A 22,980-nucleotide genomic window follows, 5' to 3' on the forward strand; every position below is an offset into this window, starting at 1 on the left:
CCGGACTAGCTCCCACGAGGGCCGTCTCGGCCCCTGACCACCCGCCTTCCCGCCGCCCTCGCGGCTGCCGCTTCCTCTCCCGCCGCCCGCAGGGCCCCGCTGGCCCTCGGGACGGGTCAGCGTCCCAGCCCCCGCCGCCTCCCNCGCGGGATTAGCCGCCCGTCTCGGCGCGGGCGGGCGCCCGTCGACCCTTCAGCTCAGTCCAACGCCGCCGCTCGGCCCGCCCTGGCGCTGGGAGCGGGTGCCGAGGGCAGCGTGGGGCTTGGCTCTCTGATTCATTCATTCTCCGCCCCTGGCAGCCTCAGACCTGCGGTGCTCCGAAGAGAGGAGGGAAGACGGGCAGCAGCGAATGAAGGGCCGGGCGCCAGCAGGGCTCCATTGTGCTCGGCGGCGCGGGGCGGGAAGGGGCTGAGGGAGGTGGGATCGGGCCCCCTCCCCCTGCTCCCCGGCGTGCGCTGCGCCCCCAGCCTGCTGCCAGCCTGGAAATGGCTCCGTTTATTCTCTTCGGGAGAATGAATCGATCCTGCCCAGTCTTCTCTTCCTCCTCCCCACCTCCTCTCTGCTCCGAGTCTTAGGAGGGGAAACATTTAAAAGACAGATTCCAATGTGGAGTGCCGTGCACATCGCGGGCTGTTGGGTTTGCACGTCGAGGAGATTTTTCTATATAGCTTTTTCTAACGTGAGCGCAGGGGAGCAGTGGCATGACTGCTTTTAGGATTTTTATTTTCTCGTAGGGATCTCTATAAAGTGCACGTCGCATTGGGTTACACGCTCCACCCCCAAGGGAACTGGTGTGGTGGAGAAATTTGAACCCGCAGCCTTAGTAGCACCAGAAGGCCGAGTTACCTGGCTCTCGCAGAGTGTCTAGGAGGACATGAGCGAAATGACCACCGAACTCATTTTTTATAGGACTCGGTGAAGCTGGATTCTGCGTTTTCCGACAGACACGTAGACTCATTTTGTGGAATAGAGTTGACCGCTGTCTCCTCCGCGCAGCATTTTTAACTCTCATAAGCAAATGCCACCTCTGCTTGAACGTTTTGGTATCGACGAGAGAGAAATCCTTTTACCTAAGGGAACTAATTGAATTGTCAAGCACCACTGAAATACCTCCAGAAAAGGATCTCGGGGGGTGGAAAAGCAACTGCGAAATAGCAGACGGAGAAATTCCTTTGGAAGTTATTCTGTAGCAGAAGAGCAGAAACTTCAGAGCAAGTTCTCATTGGGCAAAATGGGGTAAGGATTTTTGTGCCTACCGTAGTTTTGCATCTGTTTTATGTATGTGTGTTGTTGAACGATGGTGGTGATTGTGTCTTAGGTTTTCAGACGAACCTGCCACCTTGCTAAGCCGGTCCTACGTTAAAAATAAAGGTTTTGTTAACCTCTTCATAAGGTATTCTTTATAGAGTGACACCAGAGGTCATAGTTAGGGAACGTACATAAATAATTTGTAACCAGAATAGAATTCCGTTGGTAATATTTAAGAAGACAGCACCTTCTGCACTTTTACTGGTCAGGCGGCTGCCTCCGTTTGTAATTAAAATCATACCATCTTGGGTTTTGTTGTCGGGGTCTTTGAGAGAGAAGTGCTGCGTTCCCTCGGTACTTTGAGAATAATCAGTTGCACAAAGGAACGATTGTAAAGTAATGAGTGGTTGGACTTGAGTCCTTGAAAATGATCCAGTGTAAATGATTGCCTCCACTGTGCCCTCTGTTTTGCCCTTGAATATCCAAAGCTAACATGTAGAATTGATTCATTAGGGCATTACAATGGAAATCTGCAATTCTTACCGACGTGGTTTCCACGGTACCGGGAAAAATCTTTTTTTTGAAAGAACTTGTTCGCTTTTTCTCTTTTTTGCTCTAAAGCTCAGGTCTTCGGTTTGTGTTAAGTGTCACATCCGCACACCTTTCAGTGTTTTCCAACCTTTCATTAACTCTTCACACAGTAACTTGATAACATGCTAGTGGCTCTTTGTAATGTAAACCAGAAATGTATTAATGGAGTAATGATGTAGTCATTTCATTGACAGATTGTCCATGATTTTTGTTAAACGGGAACTTCGAGAATTTTCTCTCTCTCTCTTTGTGGTTGAACAAACACAGCTGAAGTGTAGTTAAGAGAAGGGATTGAAAGAATAGACCCAAATGGATTGTGACAGTTTAGGGGTATGTACACCTAAACTTTACATTTTGAAACTTTGTGAGGAAAGTTCTTAGATAGTTCTACTTTTTTGTTGGAGTTAGAATTTTAAGTTTATTAACTTGGACAAGTTTTGAAATGTAGAACATAATGTTGTAGGAGTTCTTTCTTCATCAGGAATTAATGAGAGATAATTGTTTTTAAAACTTGAATGACAGGTGATGAGAATATATAACTTGCATGATTTGAGGTAGAGCTAAGCAATTAAAATACCTTATTCTATTTTAGTACTGCTATTTGTAACTTGGTAATCTGAGGTAAATTACTTAACCTCTGTGGACTCTTATTATCTGTAAAATGAAGGACTTAGATCTAAGTTTTGACGTTTTTCCAGTCTGTAAAAATGAATTATTTTCCTTTTCTACTCCTCTGTATGTTAATTACTAGCTGGTTTCTTGAAGTAGATCTTTCAGATGGAGACATTATTCTCTCTCAGCAGTTTTTAAATATTAGCTGGAAAATAATGGCATTTAAAACTGGGATGAATTGCACCAATTTTAATAAGAGAAAATACTGAAAAAACACTGCTATTTAAAACATTTGAAATATGGCTTCCTTGAGAATCGGCAGCTCTTCTGTTTAAAACATGTCAGAGCAAAAAAAAAAAAATCAAGTGGCAATTTTTCATGTTGAAGGCTGCATGCTCTAGACTGTATAGAGTGGGTAGCATCATAGAAGAAAATCGGTTTTCCACAATCTTTAAGCTGAGTGAATGCTCCCCATTTTACCAAGAGAAGTTTGGGATGAACTTGCTACCAAACGGGCTGGTATTTAAACTATGAAAATAAGCCCCCTATATGGCACACGTTATTGATAATTCAGTGTAATTACATTTGCTTAGAGAGAGGAAAAGGAGTGTTTCTGGCATTAGTCTTCTGAAAATCTATGTAGGGCTATGATTCTTTCCCACGGATAGTGATCTCTTCCATCTGAGTTGTCAAGAGACGATGGACAGGTAGAAGAGAAGAGCATAGAAAAGGCATTTGTGGAAGTTTCCACACTTGGTAGGTGTGTTTGTAGAATAAGTGTAGGATAGGTACAGCCTCTTATTTAAACCAAAAGGAAATGGTGTTTTATTATTATTATTAAAAAAATTTTTTTACATCTTTATTCTGAGAGAGAGAGAACGAGGGGGGGTGGAGGGGCAGAGAGAGAGGGAGACACAGAATCTGAAAAGGCTCCAGACTCTGAGCTGCCCGCACAGAGCCCAATGCGGGGCTTGAACCCATGGACTGTGAGATCACCACCTGAGCCGAAGTCAGACACTTAACTGAACTGAGCCTCCCAGGTGCCCCCAGGAAATGGTGATTTAAGTGGCCTTTAAAGTTTTCCCCGGGCAATCCTAAATTACAATACTTTGACAACTGTATAAAATTTAATACTGTGGTGAAGAGTGTCACTTGTTACGAATATATTTTTGAATGTTAGTTTATAATAGGAATTTTTCTTTGCCTTAGTTTTGGCTATAATTGCAAGTCTAGGGCCAAAGTTTAAGCAAAAGGAATTATTTTCAGTTTTAAAGAAAATGGGTGATTAGTTGAGGCAGCAAACAAACTTGGCTCCTATAATAGTAGTTTGTGAACCACTGTGGAAATGGAAAAGAACAGCTGAATCTGGCAGTTGCCAGAGTCTGTCAAAGTATTTTGGATGCTGCCCGAACTGTTTTAATTACAGTGATAGCAGTTGAAGAATTGGTTTGTGAAATAGGTGCATCAGACACCCTAAAAATGAGAGCATTCATGTATGTAAGTCTGGAAAAAGCTTCAAAGCTCCAGTGAGGAGTGCCTGTTAGGTCCAGCCCCCGAGTCGTCCGCCCAGTAGTATCTCCTAAGGAGAGCAGTGAGTCAGTAGCTATTTCAGAACCATTAGAGGAGGCAGTAGAAATCAAGGAACTTCAACGAGTTATTTCATGCCACCTCTTGTTTTGCTTAGCTCATATTGACAACTTAGTGCCATCATCAAGGGAATAGAGAACCTCCCTGCTGCCCCATTAAAAGTTATTTATAAAATGTGAGTCTCCGTGCTAATAAGGTCTGATAGTGCTATTCTGATTTATCTCACCTGCCTTTGGGAACCTCTGGAAACCCTCTTCTCTGCCTTTCCCCAGATAACTTCCTGGAAGCATGAAAGTGGGTGCTGCTGATTGCAGCCTGAACCAAGTCCTTTCTTGGCTGAAAGAGGAAGCTGGCCCCTCTTTCTCCCTCAGGCTACTACTGGGTGCTGCTCTCTGGGTGCCGAGACAAAAATGTGGAAATCTTGATCCAGCAGTGCAACACGAATGGGCTTTGCTGGAAATGCAGTCGCTCAATCATTAGGAATATCTAAGAAGTCAGATGCAAGTCTTCAATTCTTTATTGGTTCATCTTCCTAATTTGAATCCCTAACACAGCGTGTTACGTGGCATGTTCCTTAGCCTGGTGTTGATGATACAGAAACTAAGAAAATGTGCACCTTTCCTCAGAGAGTTTATAGTTTAGAAGTTGGCAAGACAGTCAAGCCTGTCATTAGAAAGGAAAGTACAGTGAAATGTCCCAGGGGCTCTGGTGTAGGGCATCATAGGGATACAAAATATGTGTGTGTGCGTGTGTAGCATTAGCTGCTGAGGGAAGGATCCAAAAGCTTTTGTGGAGGTGGTTAATAGGTATTAAATAATGAAGGAGGAGAACAGGTGTGCCTTAGAGACAAGGTGTGCCTCTTCTAGGCAGAGGGAACAGTGTGATTGGCGGTACTGAGGGCAGGAACTGCAAAAAGAAAAAAGTGGCTTCGCAGACTCCCTTCTAAGGAGTGTGGTAAGAGGCCTGGAGTCTTATGCAGGGGCCAGGGTAGAAGGCCTTGTAGAGCAAACAAAAGCTGGTGTATTTCAAGCTTTTTGGGGGCAATGACCCATTATAGTTAGGTACACATTTTTACCTCACAACCTAGTACATACATGTTATAAATGAAAAAATCTCACAAAATAATGCCATTTGTGTGATGCATTGTCGTATTTTCTATTTTTAAGAAAGAATGACATTTGAGCTCTGGTAAGTTGATTTAACAACCCAGTGATAACAACTGGTAATTCCAAAAATGCTCTTCTTGGCTGTGGGAACCACTAAAGGGTTTAAGGCAGGGTAGTTACATGAAGAGTCAGGGAAGTAGGACAAAAACTTAGTTTTAAAAATCATTGAAATTTTGATTTTGTATGTGAGGCCCTGTGGAAACACTAAGCCGGAGCAATGAACCCTAGCTAGGTAGGGAAAATGGATGGCTGAACAGTGCCTAGAAAATTACAGAGTAAGAGGAGAGCAGGGATGATGATGAGTTGTGTGTAGTTGTCTCAGTGGGACTTTTTCAGGATTAGGGCATTTCGTGTGCAGGGGTAAAAATGTAGGAAATGACATGGTAAGTTCTTGATGAGCTGCTCACTCAGATTGGCCGTGAAATCATGAGTGTGGGAGTTTAAAAAGGACATTCTAGCTAGCATACAAATTGCATGGAAATTAAGAGTGAGAACATGTTCCCCCAAGCAAGTAATTAAAGAATATTTTGAGTTGCCAGTAATACTTGACTTATAAGCTGAAAAGTTACTTCACTGTGACTGACGTAGAAATAGAATTTTAAATCTATCGACATGTATTAGGATATCAACCATAAGAGTAGAAGAATTTGCATATTTTGAGAATAGATGTCCCCCCCGTTTATTAAAATATAACTGACATATAACATTGTATTAGTTTAAGGCACACAGCCATGATTCAAAACATGTGTAGTGTGAAATGATTACCATAGTAAGTTAACATCCTTCATCTTACATACTTAGAGATTTCTGATGAGAACTTTTATCACAGTAGGTTTGTTTTTTTAATACATTAGTGGAATAATTCCCCCCCCCCATTAAAATTTGAAAGAACTCATTTTTTTGTTTTTAGGGGTTTTTCAAGGTAACATGTATATCAGGCAAGATGACCCTGGCTCTTTTTAAATGTCCTATTCTCTCCATCTATAATCTATTGTTCCATATAGTAAAGACTTATAACTGGTTCCTTGTTGTTCTGATTTCTTTTTATCCTTGTGGCTTCATTCCTTTTTCTCTTGCCCAAGGGGCCATAGCAGGTATAATCACGTGGACCCTCCGGGCTTTTCCCCTGGCTGCAGTACATTTACCTACCTGAAAGTTCTGGAAAACATTTCCGGCCATTCCTTTCCCTACTGCTCCTGCAGTTCCTCCCCTAGCTTCAGTTGGCTTCATTGTAGGATTGGCAGTGCTCATCTGAGTGCCCACCCTCCCCAGACACCCCCCAAAAAAACTTGGAGGAGGAGATCTTTGCTTTTCTGGATTTGGTGGTCATGGGATGGGTAGACCATCCACTCTCGACTGAAAGGTAGCATGATCTCTATATGGGATAACAAGGTGTGTTGGCATGCCAAAATGTACGAATATTATTTAGATTTACAAATATTTTATAATGTCTTTTTAAGATACTAGGTCCTACTCTACAGATTTAAAAATGAAAAAACATTTTAAGTGGTTATATATTTAGCGCTGAACAAATTGAGAAGAGAATCAAGATTATGGTACTTGAGTATTTAGACAAAGCAATTAGTAGTTATGTATAAACTAGTCAGGGTTGGTTACTTTAAGCTTAGTCTGTGTCAATTAATTTTAGGGATGAGCAAATAATAGAGGTGAGATTATTTGGGAGGCAGAATGGATGTAGTATATGATGTTCTTGGCTCCGACCTGAGGTTTATGTAAGAACTGAAGGAGTGATTATGTGGGGTGTCTGGACGGCTCAGCTGGTTAAGCATCCATCCGACTTCACCTCCGGTCGGTCATGATCCCAGGTTTGGAGAGTTCTAGCCCTGGAGACTGCTTTGAATTCTGAGTCTCCCTGTCTCTCTGCCCATTCCCCGTTTGTGTGCTGTGTCTCTCAAAAATAAACATTTAAAAATAAAAAATAATAAATATAAAGTAGTGATTGAGTAGCCTGTTAAGATGTGATTATGTAACTCTTAAAAGCAAGGTGTGTTCTGTCATTTTGATTGGTCACATTATGTAGACATAAATCCTTTTAAAAAACATCCTTATTAATCATATTTTTATTTAGTTCACTTGTAATTTTACTTTATTTTGATTTCCTGTCTCTAGAACAGAAGTACTAAATTTTCACAACAAACTTAGACATCTGTCATGAGCAAACAAGTGCACGCACACAAAAAAAATCCTTTTCAAAATATAAATACATAAAGGATATATTTAGGTGAGTTCTTAACTTTGGCTCAACACAATAGTATATTAATTTAATAATTTTGAAGTGAAGTCACAATATACATCAGACTAGTGTGACTTTTCTTTTTTGGGATTAGAGAATTCTGAAAGTTGGTTTAGGCTAATTATCTGAAACATTATTCATGGCAATTAAAGGATTGACCAAAGAAACTGTCTTTATAAATAGTTTGTAAACTCAGTTTAGTTTTAAGTGATCAAATGTCTCAGTGAAAAGATGGTTAAATCTTAAAAGGTTTAACCTCCTTACTGCCATGAGATTTTTATTTTTTTCAGACCTCTGGTGTTTAGTTGAAATACTTATTTTTAGTTACTGGATTGTTTTGTTACTTAGAATTAATCCAAGTCACTGGACAAAAGAGTAAGGGGAATGAGTTCCAGGTATTTAATTTTTCTTGATAGAAATTTTAAGTGACTTAGTTTAAGACTTCTTTGAAGTTTTTTGTTTTTTTTGTTTGTGTATGTATGTATTTTTAATGTTTATTTTGAGAGAGAGAAAGAGAGAGAGAATGTGGGCAAGGAAGAGGCAGAGAGAGTGAGTGAGAGTATCCTAAGCAGACTCTTCTCTGAGTGCTGGAGCCTGACAACGGGGCTCCATCCCATGACTGCGAAATCCTGACCTGATCCGAAATCAAGAGTTGGACGTTCAACCGACTGAGCTATCCAGGTGGCCTTGCATATAAGGTATTTTAAATAGGTTTATAGCTCATAGAGTAAAGATTATCTTTAGGTTAAGGAAATGTGCACTTTCTCGTTGGTGTTGCATATTTGTAATGCCTTATGATCTGTGGCTTATTGCGTCAAGTGAACCTGTTTTATGAGATTCAGTATGTTCTTGGAATAAGTGAGATTTTCCTAGAGATCAAAAAGGCTTCTCTGTTAAGTATTGAAAAATTGAGTGCTTTTGAGGCATTGTAAGATTTCAGACTCATTAAGTATCTTCATTTCAAAGAATCTCCATGTAATAAGCAGTGTTTATATAGATTTTAGCCATCTCCAAAGCATTGAGATAGAATTTCTAAATCTTACTGAATGGGCATTGTAAGAGTAGGTAAAACTTTTTAAAAGCTGATCACTCAGTAGTCTTCAACCTGTAAATAAAAGCATACAGTTAAAAGTCATAATTTTTATAACCTACCTCCATATTCCATAAAATTAGGACATCTGTTACCTCTCTGTTCAACAGATTAATCAGTAAACTTCTGCTCTTAATTGTAGCTTGATTCTCCTTTTCCCATCCATCATAAATCGTACACCTTTGGCCATTTCTATGCTCCTTAATATCTGAGTAAAAGATGAAATTGACAAGAATCAGTGCTGCTTGTATTAAGCAACATTTTTAAGAGGAGAAGTTGAAATTATGGGCATGGGTATATATATTTTTTATGTTGTCTGTTCCATCCACTTGTATCAGTTGATCCCTGAACAACTTGGGTTTGAGCTGTGTGAGTCCACTTATACATAGTTTTTTGGTATAAATACAGTGCAGTATTATACTTGTATTTTCTCTTATGATTTTCTTTTTTTTTTTAAGTCCATTTATTTATCTTGAGCGTGTGTGCGAGCTGGGGGTGGGGATCAGAGTGAGAGGGACAGAATGAGAATCCCAGGCAGGCTTCACACTGTCAGTTTGGGAGCCCAAAGTGGGCCTCAAACTCATACACTGTGAGATCATGATCTGAGCCGAAATCAAGAGTTGGATGCTTAACCGACTGACCCACCCTGAAGTTACAAGTGAATTTTCCACGGTGCAGGGAATCGAGCTTTTAACCCACATTGTCAAGGGTCAACTAACTGTATTTGATTTACTTCCTCATCTTGTTTTAAAAAGTTTTTAAAAACCTCACTTCACTGGTAAGTATAGGTTAGAATTAATTTTACAGGGACAGCTTTTTTTAGTGACCTTGCAAAGGAAAAAAACAAAAAAAACAACAACAATATTCTTTTTCACGAGATTCCCCCTTCAGTAATGGATTGTGAACCTAGTATGGCTTTTGTATAGCTAAAAGAATTTTACATAAGTAGAACTGACTTTTGACTTAGTTAAGAACTCAATTTCACTTAAATATAACTGCCTCGTCTCTCTTAAGGTAGGCTACTGGAGGAAGGCAAAAAGTTACTCTTTTCTTTCTTGCATGAGAAAATAAAATTATCTATAATATATAAAAAGTTAGCAGTCTTGTCAATGTTTCTCTTCATAATAAAATTTACCTTTATACTTCTGCTAGCTTTTAAAAAATCACCTTATTCTCTTAACAGCTTTCTTTTTAAGTCATGTTTATCATGTGTATTGGCACATCTGGGTCCGTCAGAGTCCAGAGGGCTGTACACAAGAGTCTATGAATTTTTCCCCAACCCCTGCAACCCATAGAAGGGAGGAAATTTGTTCTTGTGTGTTTTGTTTTTGTTTTGAGAGAACGCGCATACAAGCTCAGGGGAGGGACAGCAAGAGAATCTTAAGAAGACTCCACACTTGTGCTCCATCTCTTGACCTGTGAGATTATGACTTGACCTGAAATCAGGAGTCACACATTGAACCAACTGAGCTACCCAGGCACCCCATGCCCCTGTGTTTTATAGGAGAGACTTCCTAGAAATGGGTTGAGAGCCGCCGCTCTGGTACATATCTCTGTGAGTGCTATATATTGTGTTTGTATAGGATACATGTGCAATATAAGTTGAAAGGATCTGGGGAATTAGAACCCATTTTTCATACACAGAAAATCCTGATTCCTAACAGCAATTAGGTATATAGTTGTTTGTACCAGTTGCTTTTCTGATCATTTTTCTAGGTAAATTGTTGGTTCTTTTCACTTGTACATTTAACCATGCCTCAATCTCTTACTTTATTGTCTTTCTGTTTCATTTAAGCATTTTCAAGTAAGAAATTTAAGAGAGCTATTCTGAATAAGGTTTTTTTTTTTGGTGAGTTGGAATTTTCTGCCCTAGTTATTTTCAGTTTCCCCCATTAGGCTCTTAATAACAGTCTCTAAGAAATTATCTTCTCTAAGAAATTATCTTAAGTGGATTTGACTATAAAAGAACTCAAAGTGCTCATGTTAGAACATTTCTGTCATTCAGTCTTCACAGAAGGTAAGTCTGTACATTACTAAACATATAGGACAATTATTTTGAAACTCTCAAAATATTTGAGTGTGCTTAGCCTATCCCTTTATCTTCATATGCTTCCCTTTTACAAAACTGCCATTTTCTCTTCTACTCTGTTGTTAGGAATCTCTGTCACGTGGATTTTAACATTAAAATTCATGTGCTTTGCGTAACCACCCTGCCAGCTCCCAAGATGTTTACAGATGAGGATTCTACCTACTCTTGTTTACTCAGTACTGCCAGGGATCTGTATACATTCAGCTGAATGGGAAGACTCCCAAGTCATCCTTAAACTCATATTTCTGTTGATTTAAAAAACAACTATTCTAGATCTTACAGGCTGCCTTTTTCCTTACTCAGTTGATAACATATAGAATTTTAGTTGTCTGTTTTCATTGTTGCTTTCATTAGATACTCTGTTAATGCTGAACTGATATTTATGTTGGTGTGAGATAAAGAAAAAGGCATTAATGAGAATATGACTTTGGTTTTATTTGATGACATATTAGTATATTCTGAGTCATGAGTATATAATTAGTAGTTAAACTATAGGCTATTCATATGGTTGGAAGCCAGTCTGAAGAATGTTTTCAAAGATTCTTTGAAAGCAGGATGCAAAATTGTATATTCTCTGTGCCTTCATCTATATAAAATACATTCTGTATATGCATAAAAATACTTAAAAAAATTCCTTAAAGTGCTATCATGTTTATTTCTGGGAGATATGATTGTGAAATGTTTTTTTAGTTTTTCTGAATCTTTTAGGTTTTTCTGTGATGAAAACCTATTTAAGTGTTCATTTATTTATTTTGAGAGAGAGAAAAAGTCCCAGGCAGGCTCTGTGCTACAGCAGATGTGGGGCTCAAACCCACAAAATGTGAGATCATGACCTGAGCCAAAATCAAGATTTGGATGCTTAGCCAACTGAGCTACCCAGGCTCCCTGAATGTATTGAGTTTTTAGAACTTCACTTGGGTTTTTTAGGGTGAGGGCTATTTAAAAAAGATAATATCTACAGTACAAATTACCAGAATCAGTCACTGTTGTTAGATACAGATACTTAAGTGTTTTAACCGAGTTTTAGCTTGTCCTTATTTCATTTTTCTTTAAAAAAAAATTGATTAAAGAAGTAGTTACTCTAATGATAGCAAAAATTATTTGTAAGTGTAAGGAGTTTTCAGAGTGTTATTAGTACTAATGTGTACTTTTTATGGGTAAGAAGAGAGAGCTCAAAGGGAAAATGTGACTTATAGAAGGTTATGCCGCTATGAAATGGCAGAGTGTATGCCAGCTCCTCCAGCTCCTCAGGCTCTTATCGTTAATTCAGAGCACCCGAAGTGGAGGCTCACCTACATCGTGACTCATTTAGAGAGAGGTTTCTAACCTCTCATCGTTAAGAGAAACTTCTCATTTAGTGGAAGCTTGGTATCTTAGTGATGAGTTCATTAAATGTATCGTGTTTTCCTTGTAGATGGTATGGAAAGACACTGTGTTCTAATTTTAATGTAATTAAACCTCTGCTCCTGCATTAAATTTTGGATACATTGAAGTCTTTCTCAGAAATGATTTGATGTTATTACATGTGCAAGGTATAAAGTTTCCAAAGTTGGTATTATATTGTAAATTCCATCAGTCAAAGCTCTGACGCCTTTGTAGTTACTGGGCACATGAGTCTTTGAGATACTTGAATAGTCAGGGGCTACTTTTCTGAAGCCTTCAGACCAAAAACAGAAATCTTGGGATGTTATCTTTAAACACCTTTCCTACGGCTTAATGCTGGACCACGAGACCTGTAAATGGAAGGGTAACAGATTGTACATGTTTGAATCATCATGAAATAGCTGTCATATACTTAATCGCCTAGAATTTGTAAGAGAAGGTTGGACCATATTGTATCCAGATTTTAAGTTGTTCATTATAAACTATTTTTCCTAGATCCCAAACTTTGAATGCTGTCATTGGCTGGGCAAAAAAATGTGTGAACCTATGAGGTAGACGGTAGTAGGGATTGATGGAGATTGTGGGAAAATGAATAGAACACATGCTGCCTGAAGTCGTTCATACCCAGTTTGTTCTTTATAATGTGAGAGAAACACATCTGAAGCCTAATACGTTAGTTATTTATTGTTTAGCAAACGGTTTTTAAGCTTCTGCCAGATGCTAGTGGCTAATCTAGGTTACGTATGGTAACTTTGGAAATGCTTTACCTCTTGACCAAAGAAGAAAGACCAGAGCATAGTAGGACAGCGGTAGAAACTGACGTTAGTTGAGTGGTTCTCCGTTTTGAACCTGTATCAGGATCACCTAGAAGGCTTGTTAAAAACTGAGATTGCTGGGCATCACCCCAAATTTTTGATTCAGTGAGTCTGGGAGTGGGTTTCACAAATTTGCTGTTTCAACCTATTCCCAGTTGATGCTGATGCTCCTGGTCCTAGGGCCTTGCTTTAAGAATCCTTGTATTTGATAATGTAGTAGACACATGTGAGAAACTTTGTTGTCATTCTAATTGAGGGAAAATCCTTGATTGAGCCTCTCTATTTTTTGTAAGCTAAAAGATCCAGGACAACTTGAAACTGCTCTCTGTCTCTTCAAACCTGATTTTTTTTCAGCAGTACTGACCAGTTACATCCCTTCCTCATTCAGAGTTAATCCTGCTTTCTGGTATCACTAAATGTATTATTTCTAAAATTACTTGACCCTGGTTTGACTCCTGAAGTTTTATGTATTTGAAGAAAGTATGATTTCCCTTAAAGTTGTGTATTCTGCTTAGATATCCTTAAGTTTGTCCACATGCCATAGTTTTCAATTTCTCTCAGTATGTGACAGATTACCACAATTTTAGAGGCTTAAAACAATCAACATTTATCTCACAGTTTCTGTGAGTGAGGAGTAATTGGATCTTCTCAGGATGTCACAAGACAGTGGTCAAGGTGGCAGAGACTAGACACATGGTGCTATATCATCTTCAAAGCTCATGTGGTTGTTGAGTGAATCTATTTCCTTGCAGGTGTAGGATTCGGAATCAGAAGCTGTGTCTTTGAGACCAGCAGGAGGAACCCCTTTCCAGTGCTTTGGCTTCTTCTAAAGGACTCACCTAAATAAGTTAGGGTCACCTAAGATAATCTCCCTTTTGATTAACTGAAAGTCAACTGATGAGTGACCCTAATTACTCTGTGATACTCTACCCTATTCAACTTTTTTACCACATTCAAGGGGAACGTTTTACGCAGCAAGTGTCCACCAGGGGGCAATAATCTTGAGGCCATCTTAGAGTTCTTTCAGCCACACCACTTCGTGTATGCATGGATGTTACCCAGATGCTCAAATACCCACTATATCCATTCCAAGTTTCTTTATTTTTAAAAAAATTTTTAATGTTTATCTTTGGGGGGGGTGGGGAAGGGAGATGGAGAGGGGTAGAGGGAGAGGGAGACAAAGAATCTGAAGCCAACTCCAGGCTCTGAGTTGTCAGCACAGAGTCTGATGCAGAGCTTGAACCCATGAACCGTGAGATCATGACCGGAGCCAGAGTCAGATGCTTAATTGACTGAGCCACCCAGACGCCCCATTTCCAAGTTTTTTTCAAACTAAAAATATCTTTAGCCCTCTACTCCTGATGCAATATGGACTAGATACTCTTTAGGCATACTATGTATTTCTCATCCTAAATATTCTTCTCTCTCTTTTCCTCTTTATTGTTTGCATTGTATCTCCTGTTTCCTGGACACTGTTTTCTTTCTTGGTTTATCCCTTTGTTTTACTGAAGTTCGTTTTCCTGTAGTACCCGAAAATGGCCCAATGTGAGATGAATTTGGAGCCATAGTATATGTAAAGTGCTTTTTCTGCCCCCTCCTTTTTTAATGGTCTTTGTCTCTAGATGTGGTATCAGGGCTTTTTTTGTTTGTTTTATTTTTTATTTTTGTACCATTTTGCTCTTTAAGTCTCTGTTGGGCCCTTTCAATCTGGTCAATTTCCCTAAATTTGGGAGATTTTCTCCTATTAAAAAATTTACTTACACATTTTCTCTCTATATGAATTGTCTATTAGTTGGTGGACTTCCTTTTTGTCTTTTCTACCATTTTTTCCCTTTTATTTTGCCTTCTGAGGAAATTTCCTTGACCTGTATCTTCTAACACTTCTTTTTTAAAGTTTATTTTTATTTGTTTTGAGAAAGACATAGAGAGCAAGCTTGAGAGGAGCAGAGAGAGAGGGAGAGAATCCAAGCAGGCTCCACATTGTCAGCACAGAGCTTGACACAGGGCTTGAACTCTTGCACTGTGAGATCATGACCTGAGCTGAAATTAAAGAGTTGGATGCTTTGGGCACCCCCACTGTCTAACACTGCTATGGGATTTTTAATTTCCATATGAATTTTAATTTGCAGTTTATAGTGTTTTGAAGTTTTGTTTTCTATTTCCTAAATTACCTTTTTTTCTGTCCTTTTTTTCTTGTGTTTTGTTTAGTTCCTATCATGTTGGAAACTTTCCTGGAATATCTGGTGATCCTCAAGTATGTATTAGAAATACTAAAAAGCTGATTCAAAGCTCTTGGTGACTCAATGAGCCCTGTCATTAGGGGACTTCCTGTTAGGCATTTAAGTGGTTTTGTCTTCTTGGGTGGTCCCCACGTATCAGTAAATAGAGATCTATTCTCTGAGATTTTTCACTTTATCTAGACAATGATCTTCCACTATATGTAACTTATGGCATTCCAAGAGCAAGGTAAGTATTTTCTTCTGTATGTACCTAAGAGGCATATTTACCTGCTATAATCTGAACACCACATAAGGGAGAGTTTTTAAAGGGCCGTGGTTTAACTCTCAGGCTTTCTCTTAACACTCCTATTTTAGACTCCTTCTTTGCCTTCTGCTAGTGGGCAAAGTTGTTGCTGGACCTTGGAGCGGGTGAGGACTCTTACCGCTTTGTTATTTAAATTTTCAGTCCCTTCCCAATTTTTACCCCATGTTTTATACCATTCTGCAGTCCCATTGCCTGTAAATTCTGGCCAGCAAGTTCACTTACTAGTTCCTTCTTTGCAGACAGTTTGGTTTCCTTGGCTTTGCCAAGTCAAGTACTATTCCTTCTTTTAAAATTACATCTTTCTAAACCGTATTCGGATTGCTTATGCATTGGGGTCACTTCTGTTCTTTGGTGTTAAGGGTTTATACCTTCTTTCCCCTTCACTTACATTTTAGTGGGATTTCAGAAAAGGAAGATAAATGTATGCAATTAATTTGCTGTGTTTGACCAGAATCACTGAGCCTTAGCATTTGAATTTATATAAGTCGTTTTTCAGAATGTGTTGACACTGTTGGTGGTTAATTGATTAGAATTTGGTAAAAGATAAAGTGTTGGCTTTCTAAAAATCTCTCGCTGTTACCAACACCTGAAAACTCAATGCATGATGTAAGCACATCTCAAAATGGGAAAAGTTAAAATTGATCATCAGCCCAAACCTCAGCAAAACAAAGCACTTTTTCAATTGTTTCAGGTAACTAAGGTGTTGTGGTTTGTCCCCTAACACTGTGCCTCTTGAGCACTTGTAACAAACATAAACATAATTTGTGTCATGAGTCATGCTAGGCACTGTCAGTACAAAGATGAGTAGACAGCCATGTAAATGAGAAATTACATTAGTGCTGTAATAGAGATGCATGTTGTCTCTGAGAGACAGAGAAGGAAGTGCCCACCTCAACCTGGGAAGGTCAAAGAAGGCTTCATATAGCAAGTCAGGTTTGTTTTGAGACTTGAAGAGTTGCATTGATGGGGAGGGTGGTTGATGGGAAGTCAGAACAAATGTGAGTGGATAGATATTAGGACATTTCAGGCAGAGGGGTGACATAGGTAGAGCCTCAGAGGTGATATATGCTAGTTAGAAAGCTAAGGTAGGTGCACCCAGGTGGCTCAGTCAGTTGTCCAACTCTTGGTTTCGGCTCAGGTCATCATCGCGGTTTCTTGGGTTCGAGCTCTGTGCTGACAGTGTGGAGCCTGCTTAGGATTTTCTGTCTCTGTTTCTCTGCCCCTCCCCCACTTGCAATGTCTTCAGCTCTCTCAAAGTAAACGAACTTAAAAAAAGAAAGACAATTAAGGTAGTTTGGCATAATTCATATATAGTGTTAAAGTAGATTTAAAAGTCAGCCCATTGTCATATGATGACTGTGCTATGTTAGAGGATTCTACTTTTTCCTTAGATTAGTCAACTGTGCATATTTTTGAAGTACCCGTATCAACAAAAGATTTGAAGCATATTCCTTCTTATGTATATAATTTTGTTGTATGTTCTACTGTGTTTGTGTATATACATATAGATATGTATAAACACATAAAAATAGAAATGAAAGGAGAAAACTTTCTGTACCCCACTTTAGAGGCCATTGCTTTAAGTAATGGTGAGCAAAGGAAGAATTTTAAGCCAGTAGAGTTATTACTATGCTTGTGTTTTATATTAACTACTCATGTGGCAAGTTTTGGACTTAGGGGGAAGGAAGTGTGTATCCAAAATGGATGGGGGTCTTGTAGACCCTCAAGTTTAATTGTGTAATAGGTTAATTATAGCAGTTTAGTGAAGAATAGTGGCTGGAAGGGGCGCCTGAGTGGCTCAGTCAGTTAAGCATCCGACTTTGGCTCAGGTCATGATCTCACGGTTCGTGGGTTCAAGCCCCGTGTCGGGCTCTGTGCTGACAGCTAGCTCAGAGCCTGGAGTCTGCTTCAGAGTCTGTGTCTCCCTCTCTCTCTGACCCTCCCCTGCTCACGCTGTCTCTCTCTCTCTCTCTCTCTTTCAGAAATAAATAAAACATTAAAAAGGTTAAAAAAAAAAAAAAGAATAGTGGCTGGGATTAAGGGANNNNTGGAATTAAGGTAGAATAGAACAAGGGCTGAATTCAAAAGAGATTTACCTGCCAGTATTTACAGGAATTAACAATGAGCTGTATAGATACAGAGGAATAAGGAGAATGGCTTCATCAGCAATTAGTTGAGATAGGGAACCAGGAGAAATTTGCAGTCAGGTGAAATGACAAATTAGGTAAAAGTTGACATATTTGTGGTCATTCACATGAGAATGTCTTCTAGTTGGATATCCAGGTCTGGAGCTCAGGTAAAAAGGACTGGGCTGAGGATAGAGTTCTGGGTGTCAGTAGAATATGCAAGTATTGGTTGAAAGTATGAATGCAGATGAGCTCATTCAGGATATTTATAGAAAAGAGCAGATGAGGCCTCCCTGGGGGAACAGTCATTTAAGGGACAGGCAAAGGAATGGTGAAAACTGTCAGGCTAAAACAGTAAGAGAATAGTGCCAGAGAGCAAAGAAAAGGGAGTTTTAAGAAATGAGTAGCCCGGGTCAAATATACTAGAAACATCAAATGAAGCAAAAGTAGCTCTTAGATTGGGTAGGTAGTGGTCCTTTAATGACCTTACCACGAGAGGTTTGAGACGCCTGAGACGGAAGCCACCTTGCCACAGGGTGATAGTGGAAGATGGATGAGGAAGCAGAGACCAGAATTGTAGGCTTCTTTAAGGCCAAGCTTCTTTGAAATAGTGTAACTTCAGCAGGCTGCAGGGTTCAGGAAATTTTTTTGGGTTTGCTTCAAAATGGGATTAAGTATTCTTTTAGGCCCTGGGAAAGGAGTTCATAGCTGGGGGTATTTAAAAATTAGGGTTGAAAGGAATAATTACTGAGGAAAGAGATGGGCAAGATTGTGATCGGAAGCACAGGTAGAGTAGCCAACCTCAGTAGGGATGTCTTCCACATGGACTGGGGAGGGTGTGAGGAAGGAAATGACTAGATTATGTTTGTAGGTTAAAGGGCAGGAGGCTCGGAAAGAGTTCCTTAGCTGGGAGATTTCATTTCCACAATTCAATTAAATCATTTAACAAACAAATACTAAGTACTTGTTATGTGTCTGGCACCGTTCTATGTGCATGAGATACATCTATGAACAAAGAGCCGAGCCCTAATGGGTATACATTCTAGAAAAAGGTGAAAGAAAAAGTCATCTGCTGAAAAGGTAGAAAAATGAAGGTTGGTCAGAGCCTTGGGAAGAGAGGTGAAGAATGGGAGAGATTACCAACCACGAACAGCCAGGAGCCTGGAGGGCCCAACTGGGGTTAAAGCCATGAGTTGTTAAGGAGTCAAAATCTAGCTTGTTGCTGTACCTGAGAAACAGAAAGCTGTGTGTTAGAAGGGTTTTCCTAGTCTCTATTCTGCTAAAAATGAAGCATGAAGAGGTATGTCCAATTTTTGTAGTGTTAAGTTCAGAGTTACTTTAAGATGCTACCATTTCCCCCTCAGCTGCCCTTTTCCTTCTTCAGAGAACATTCCATTGTTTTAGGAAATCAACCCAGTAAGTATTAAGCTTGCCAGAGTACGGCCAATTTAACAATTGATGATTGTTAAGTCATTGATTTAACAATGATTGATTTCTGTGGAAAACATCCTGAAACCTCGTGGTGTGGGAAGTTTTGAAGCTTTTCTGAGGTCCAGGACTACATTCAATGTGTATCTTCTCATTTCTCATTTGTGCCCTTTACCCTACCACACAGAGCACACAGGCATTCCTGGGGAACCAGAGTGTAGAGGTGTTTAGTTTTTTTCCTCCTCTTTCACACCTGGGAAAGTCACAGCAATCAGTTGATTGTCATAAGCACTTGAACTTTCCTCAGATTCCTACTAAGTTCTTAACTATTTTGGAAGCAGTTTTGCAGCTCTAACTTACCCTGTCTTTCTTACTTGCTAAATATAAATATTTTTAGGTTTTTGGATAGGGTGGGCTGCTTTTTCTAGTCCTTCAAAGTATGTGTACCCCTTTGCTGATGTTAATCTTATCATGACAGCTTGGGTAGAATTTTTTTAGAGGCAATTTCATGTTGAAGGGATTATGTCTTAACTAGTGAATTGAGTATTTTTCTTTTTTATAGAATTAAGAGGCAGTTAAGAGATAGAGACTTGAAAATGAAATACATTTTACTTTATCCTTTGTCATATAAAATGTAACTTCATCATCAAACTCTAAGTTGATGGCACTGGTAGCGTTTTTTGAAGTGTTGTTTTTTTTCTTTTCCCTTTAAAACCTTAGGAGATTTAGGCCACAGATGCTGTAGCTGTGGTAAAGCCTAGGATGGCACAGTACAACGTGGCTTAGTAGTCACATCAGCTGTTGAGCCAACCAACGGCCAAATTCAATTGTTGATCCTCTTTAGCTCTGTGATCTTGGACAGGTTACTTAAGTTTTGTATGTCTCTTGTTTCCTCATCTATAAAATGGGGAAAGAATTGCGAAGATTAGAGAATAAAATACATGCAGGGTTCTTAAAAACAGTGGAGCACTTAGTAACTACTCAATAAATCGCAGCCATTGTTATTGTGGCTATTATACGGTTACATTTCTGATACTCAACTGAATTTTTTTAACTTCTAAACAGGGAACATGAAAAAAATTAGCTTTGGTACTACTAAAGGTGAAAAATAAGTTTATGGGATTTATCCATCTTCTAATCAAATACCCGTTAAAATCATCCCTCCCCTTCTATTTTATCTTCAATGAACTTAGCTGTTTAAATAGTTTTTTTCTTATTCTTTTTTAAAAATCTTTATTTTTGAGAGCAAGAGAGACAGTGTGAGCAGAGGAGGAAAAGAAAGAGAGGGAGAGACACAGAATCTGAAGCAGGCTTCAGGCTCCGAGTTGTCAGCACAGAGCCCTGATGCAGGGCTTTGAGAACTTGGTTTCTCAAAGTTGTGAACTGCGAGAGCATGACCGGAGACAAAGTCAGGTGCTTAACTGACTGAGCCACCAGGTGCCTCTCTTTCTCTCTCTCTCTCTCTATTTTTTTTTAAGTTTATTTATTTTGAGATAGAGATAATACAGGTGGAAAAGGACAGAGAGAAGGGGAGAGAGAGAGAATCCCAAGCAGGCTCCACCCTCAGCACAGAGCCCAATGTTGGTCTCCAACTCACACAAAGTGAGATCATGACCTGAGCCGAAATCAAGAGTCAGTGCTTAACCGACTGAGCCACCCAGGCACCCCTGTCTGTTTAATGTTCTAATTTCATTCATTGTCTTGAAATATTCTGATTTTGGGGGGGTCTTGATGGAATCATGAAAATATTACTTATCAGTAAGGAAGTTGAAGTTTGAATATTGAATATGATAGAATTAATCACTCTACTCTAATAAATCTTAGAAAATTAAATAAATTTATATGATGCTGTTTATATGAAAACTCTGTAGTTAAGCCTTCTTATTGATCATCTTATTAAGTCTACAGAAAAGTATTTAAATATCTGATTTGGTGTTTCTTATTAAGCATTGTTAAATTACTCAGATTGGAGTTTAACATAGGAAATATTAAGTAGAAAAAACAACAAAAATAACACGACTTATTTGTGAAAGATGCATAACAACGTAGAGAAAGGCTTGTATTGAAAAGTTTGCAATATTTTGGTGTCACCAGATTGTAAAGTCGGTCTTTTTAGTTTACTACTTAGGATATTTGATTTTGGGAACTGTGGACCGATTCTACCCTATGAAAATTTAAACTGAGATGGCAACTTATTAGTTAATTTATTATAAGTCATTAAAAATACATCCTCTGCCATAGAAAAAATGGCACAGTGGAAGCCAAATTGTAATCAGAAATTTGCTTGATGAGTAAGGATAGTTTATTGGCTATCCACTGCTATGCTCATGCTTTGATCTCCACTTACCACTCAAATACATTAGGCCCCCTCTCGCCTGGAGAGTGCTAGAGGCACTGCCTAACCACCTCTCAGAAATCCTTGTTTCTAACTTACATAGTTCTCTACTTTCCTCTTGTTTCTTCTTAAGAAACACTTGAGGTTTTATGCCTAGTCATTAGCATTCCTGCCTGAGTTTACAGCCTTATGTTGCTTGGATTTGAGAAGCTTAGATAGATTCCTAAATTTTTTAAGTTTAAACTCTGTATTATGGGAAGTTTTAAGCATGTAAAAACCTAAAGAGAATTGTATAATAACCCCTGTGTATCTTTTTTTTTTTTTAACGTTTATTTTTGAGAGAGAGAGCCAGAGTGTGAACAGGGGAGGGGCAGAGAGAGAGGGAGACACAGGATCTGAAGCAGGCTCCAGGCTCTGAGCCATCAGCACAGAGCCCGACATGGGTCTTGAACCCACGAGCAGGAAGATCATGACCTGAACCAAAGTCGATGCTTGACCGACTGAGCTATTCAGGTGCCCCAGCCCCTGTGCATCTTTAACTGTGCTTCAACAGTTAACATACATATGGCAAATATTGTTTCATCTATATTGCCTGATACTCTTCGTATTATTTTAAAGCAATTCTAGACATCATATGGTTTTACCTGTAAAATTACATTTGGTTGATACATTTCTTGAGTCTTTCAATCTATAACAGCCATCCTTCCTGGTTGTTATTTATCAAGTACGTCACCTAAAATTTTCCACATTCTGGATTTGACAGGCTATGTTCTCATATTGTCATTTACCATGTTCCTCTGTTCTCTTACTACCGGTAAATCTAGGTTTAACTGGACTATGGTTTGAAATTGTTTTTCCCCCCAAAAATATGTCATAGGTGGTGTGGTATACTTTCAGTGTGCTGTATTAAACCAGAAGGCACATAAAAATTTGGCATTTCTTTATGTTAAAGTTGATCATGGGACTTTATGTTAATCACTTTGAGCTGTCCATTATATTCTTCCAGTGAAACCATGATATTTTAGTTCTCCCTAATTTTAGTCTCAAAGAGTACCTTGTTGTGAAACATTATTGCCTTTCTTTTAATCTGTTCTTCTCATGAGCCAGGATGATCTTTTAAATATAAATTGGATCATATATCACTCTGCTTAAAACTCTTCAGTCATATCCCATTACTCATTGATTAATACCTATACTTTCTACCATGGTCTATAAAAATCTGCATAACCTGGGCTTAATCTGTTTTTCTACACCTCATTTTAGGCCATTCTGTTCTTTGAGAAGCAGTATAATATTATGTATAGCATAGGCTTTTGCACTAGATTGTCTGAGTGTGTGATCTTGGGCAGGTCATTCAACTATTTTGTGCCTCGGTTTTCCCACATATAAAATCAGTGTTTTAAGAGTACCTACCAACAAAATTGTAATGATTAAAGAATACATATGAGTCATTTAGAACAATGCCTGTGTAACACAAATACCAACTGTTAGCCATCAGTTGCTGCTGATGTTGGTGCTGTCATTTTCATTATCTGTGTTTAAGCTTCACTGTACTTTTGAGTTTCGGAACCTGCCAAGCTCTTGCCAGCCTCAGGATCTTTGCACATTGTTCTGATTATCTGTTGCTATTTATTTAACAAACCACCCCAAATTTAGTGTCTTAACAATAACAGCAATCATTTAATTAGCTCACAAATTTGGAACTTGGTATA

The 22,980-nt window shown here is 39.0% G+C and overlaps 1 protein-coding gene across 1 annotated transcript in view; it reads left to right on the top strand.

The window, feature by feature from the left end:
• Window positions 1–142: 142 nt before the first annotated feature.
• Window positions 143–22,980, top strand: part of HOMER1 (homer scaffold protein 1) — a 135,581-nt gene continuing 112,743 nt past the window's right edge. The window contains exon 1 of the mRNA XM_077759890.1: window positions 143–1,236. Within this exon, the coding sequence (XP_077616016.1) occupies window positions 1,232–1,236 (5 nt within the window). The 5' untranslated portion in view covers window positions 143–1,231. The remainder of the gene's footprint in view (window positions 1,237–22,980) is intronic.

The sequence above is a fragment of the Crocuta crocuta genome, unplaced genomic scaffold (genome assembly GCF_008692635.1).
Source record: "Crocuta crocuta isolate KB4526 unplaced genomic scaffold, BGI_CrCroc_1.0 scaffold162, whole genome shotgun sequence".
Taxonomy (NCBI): domain Eukaryota; kingdom Metazoa; phylum Chordata; class Mammalia; order Carnivora; family Hyaenidae; genus Crocuta; species Crocuta crocuta.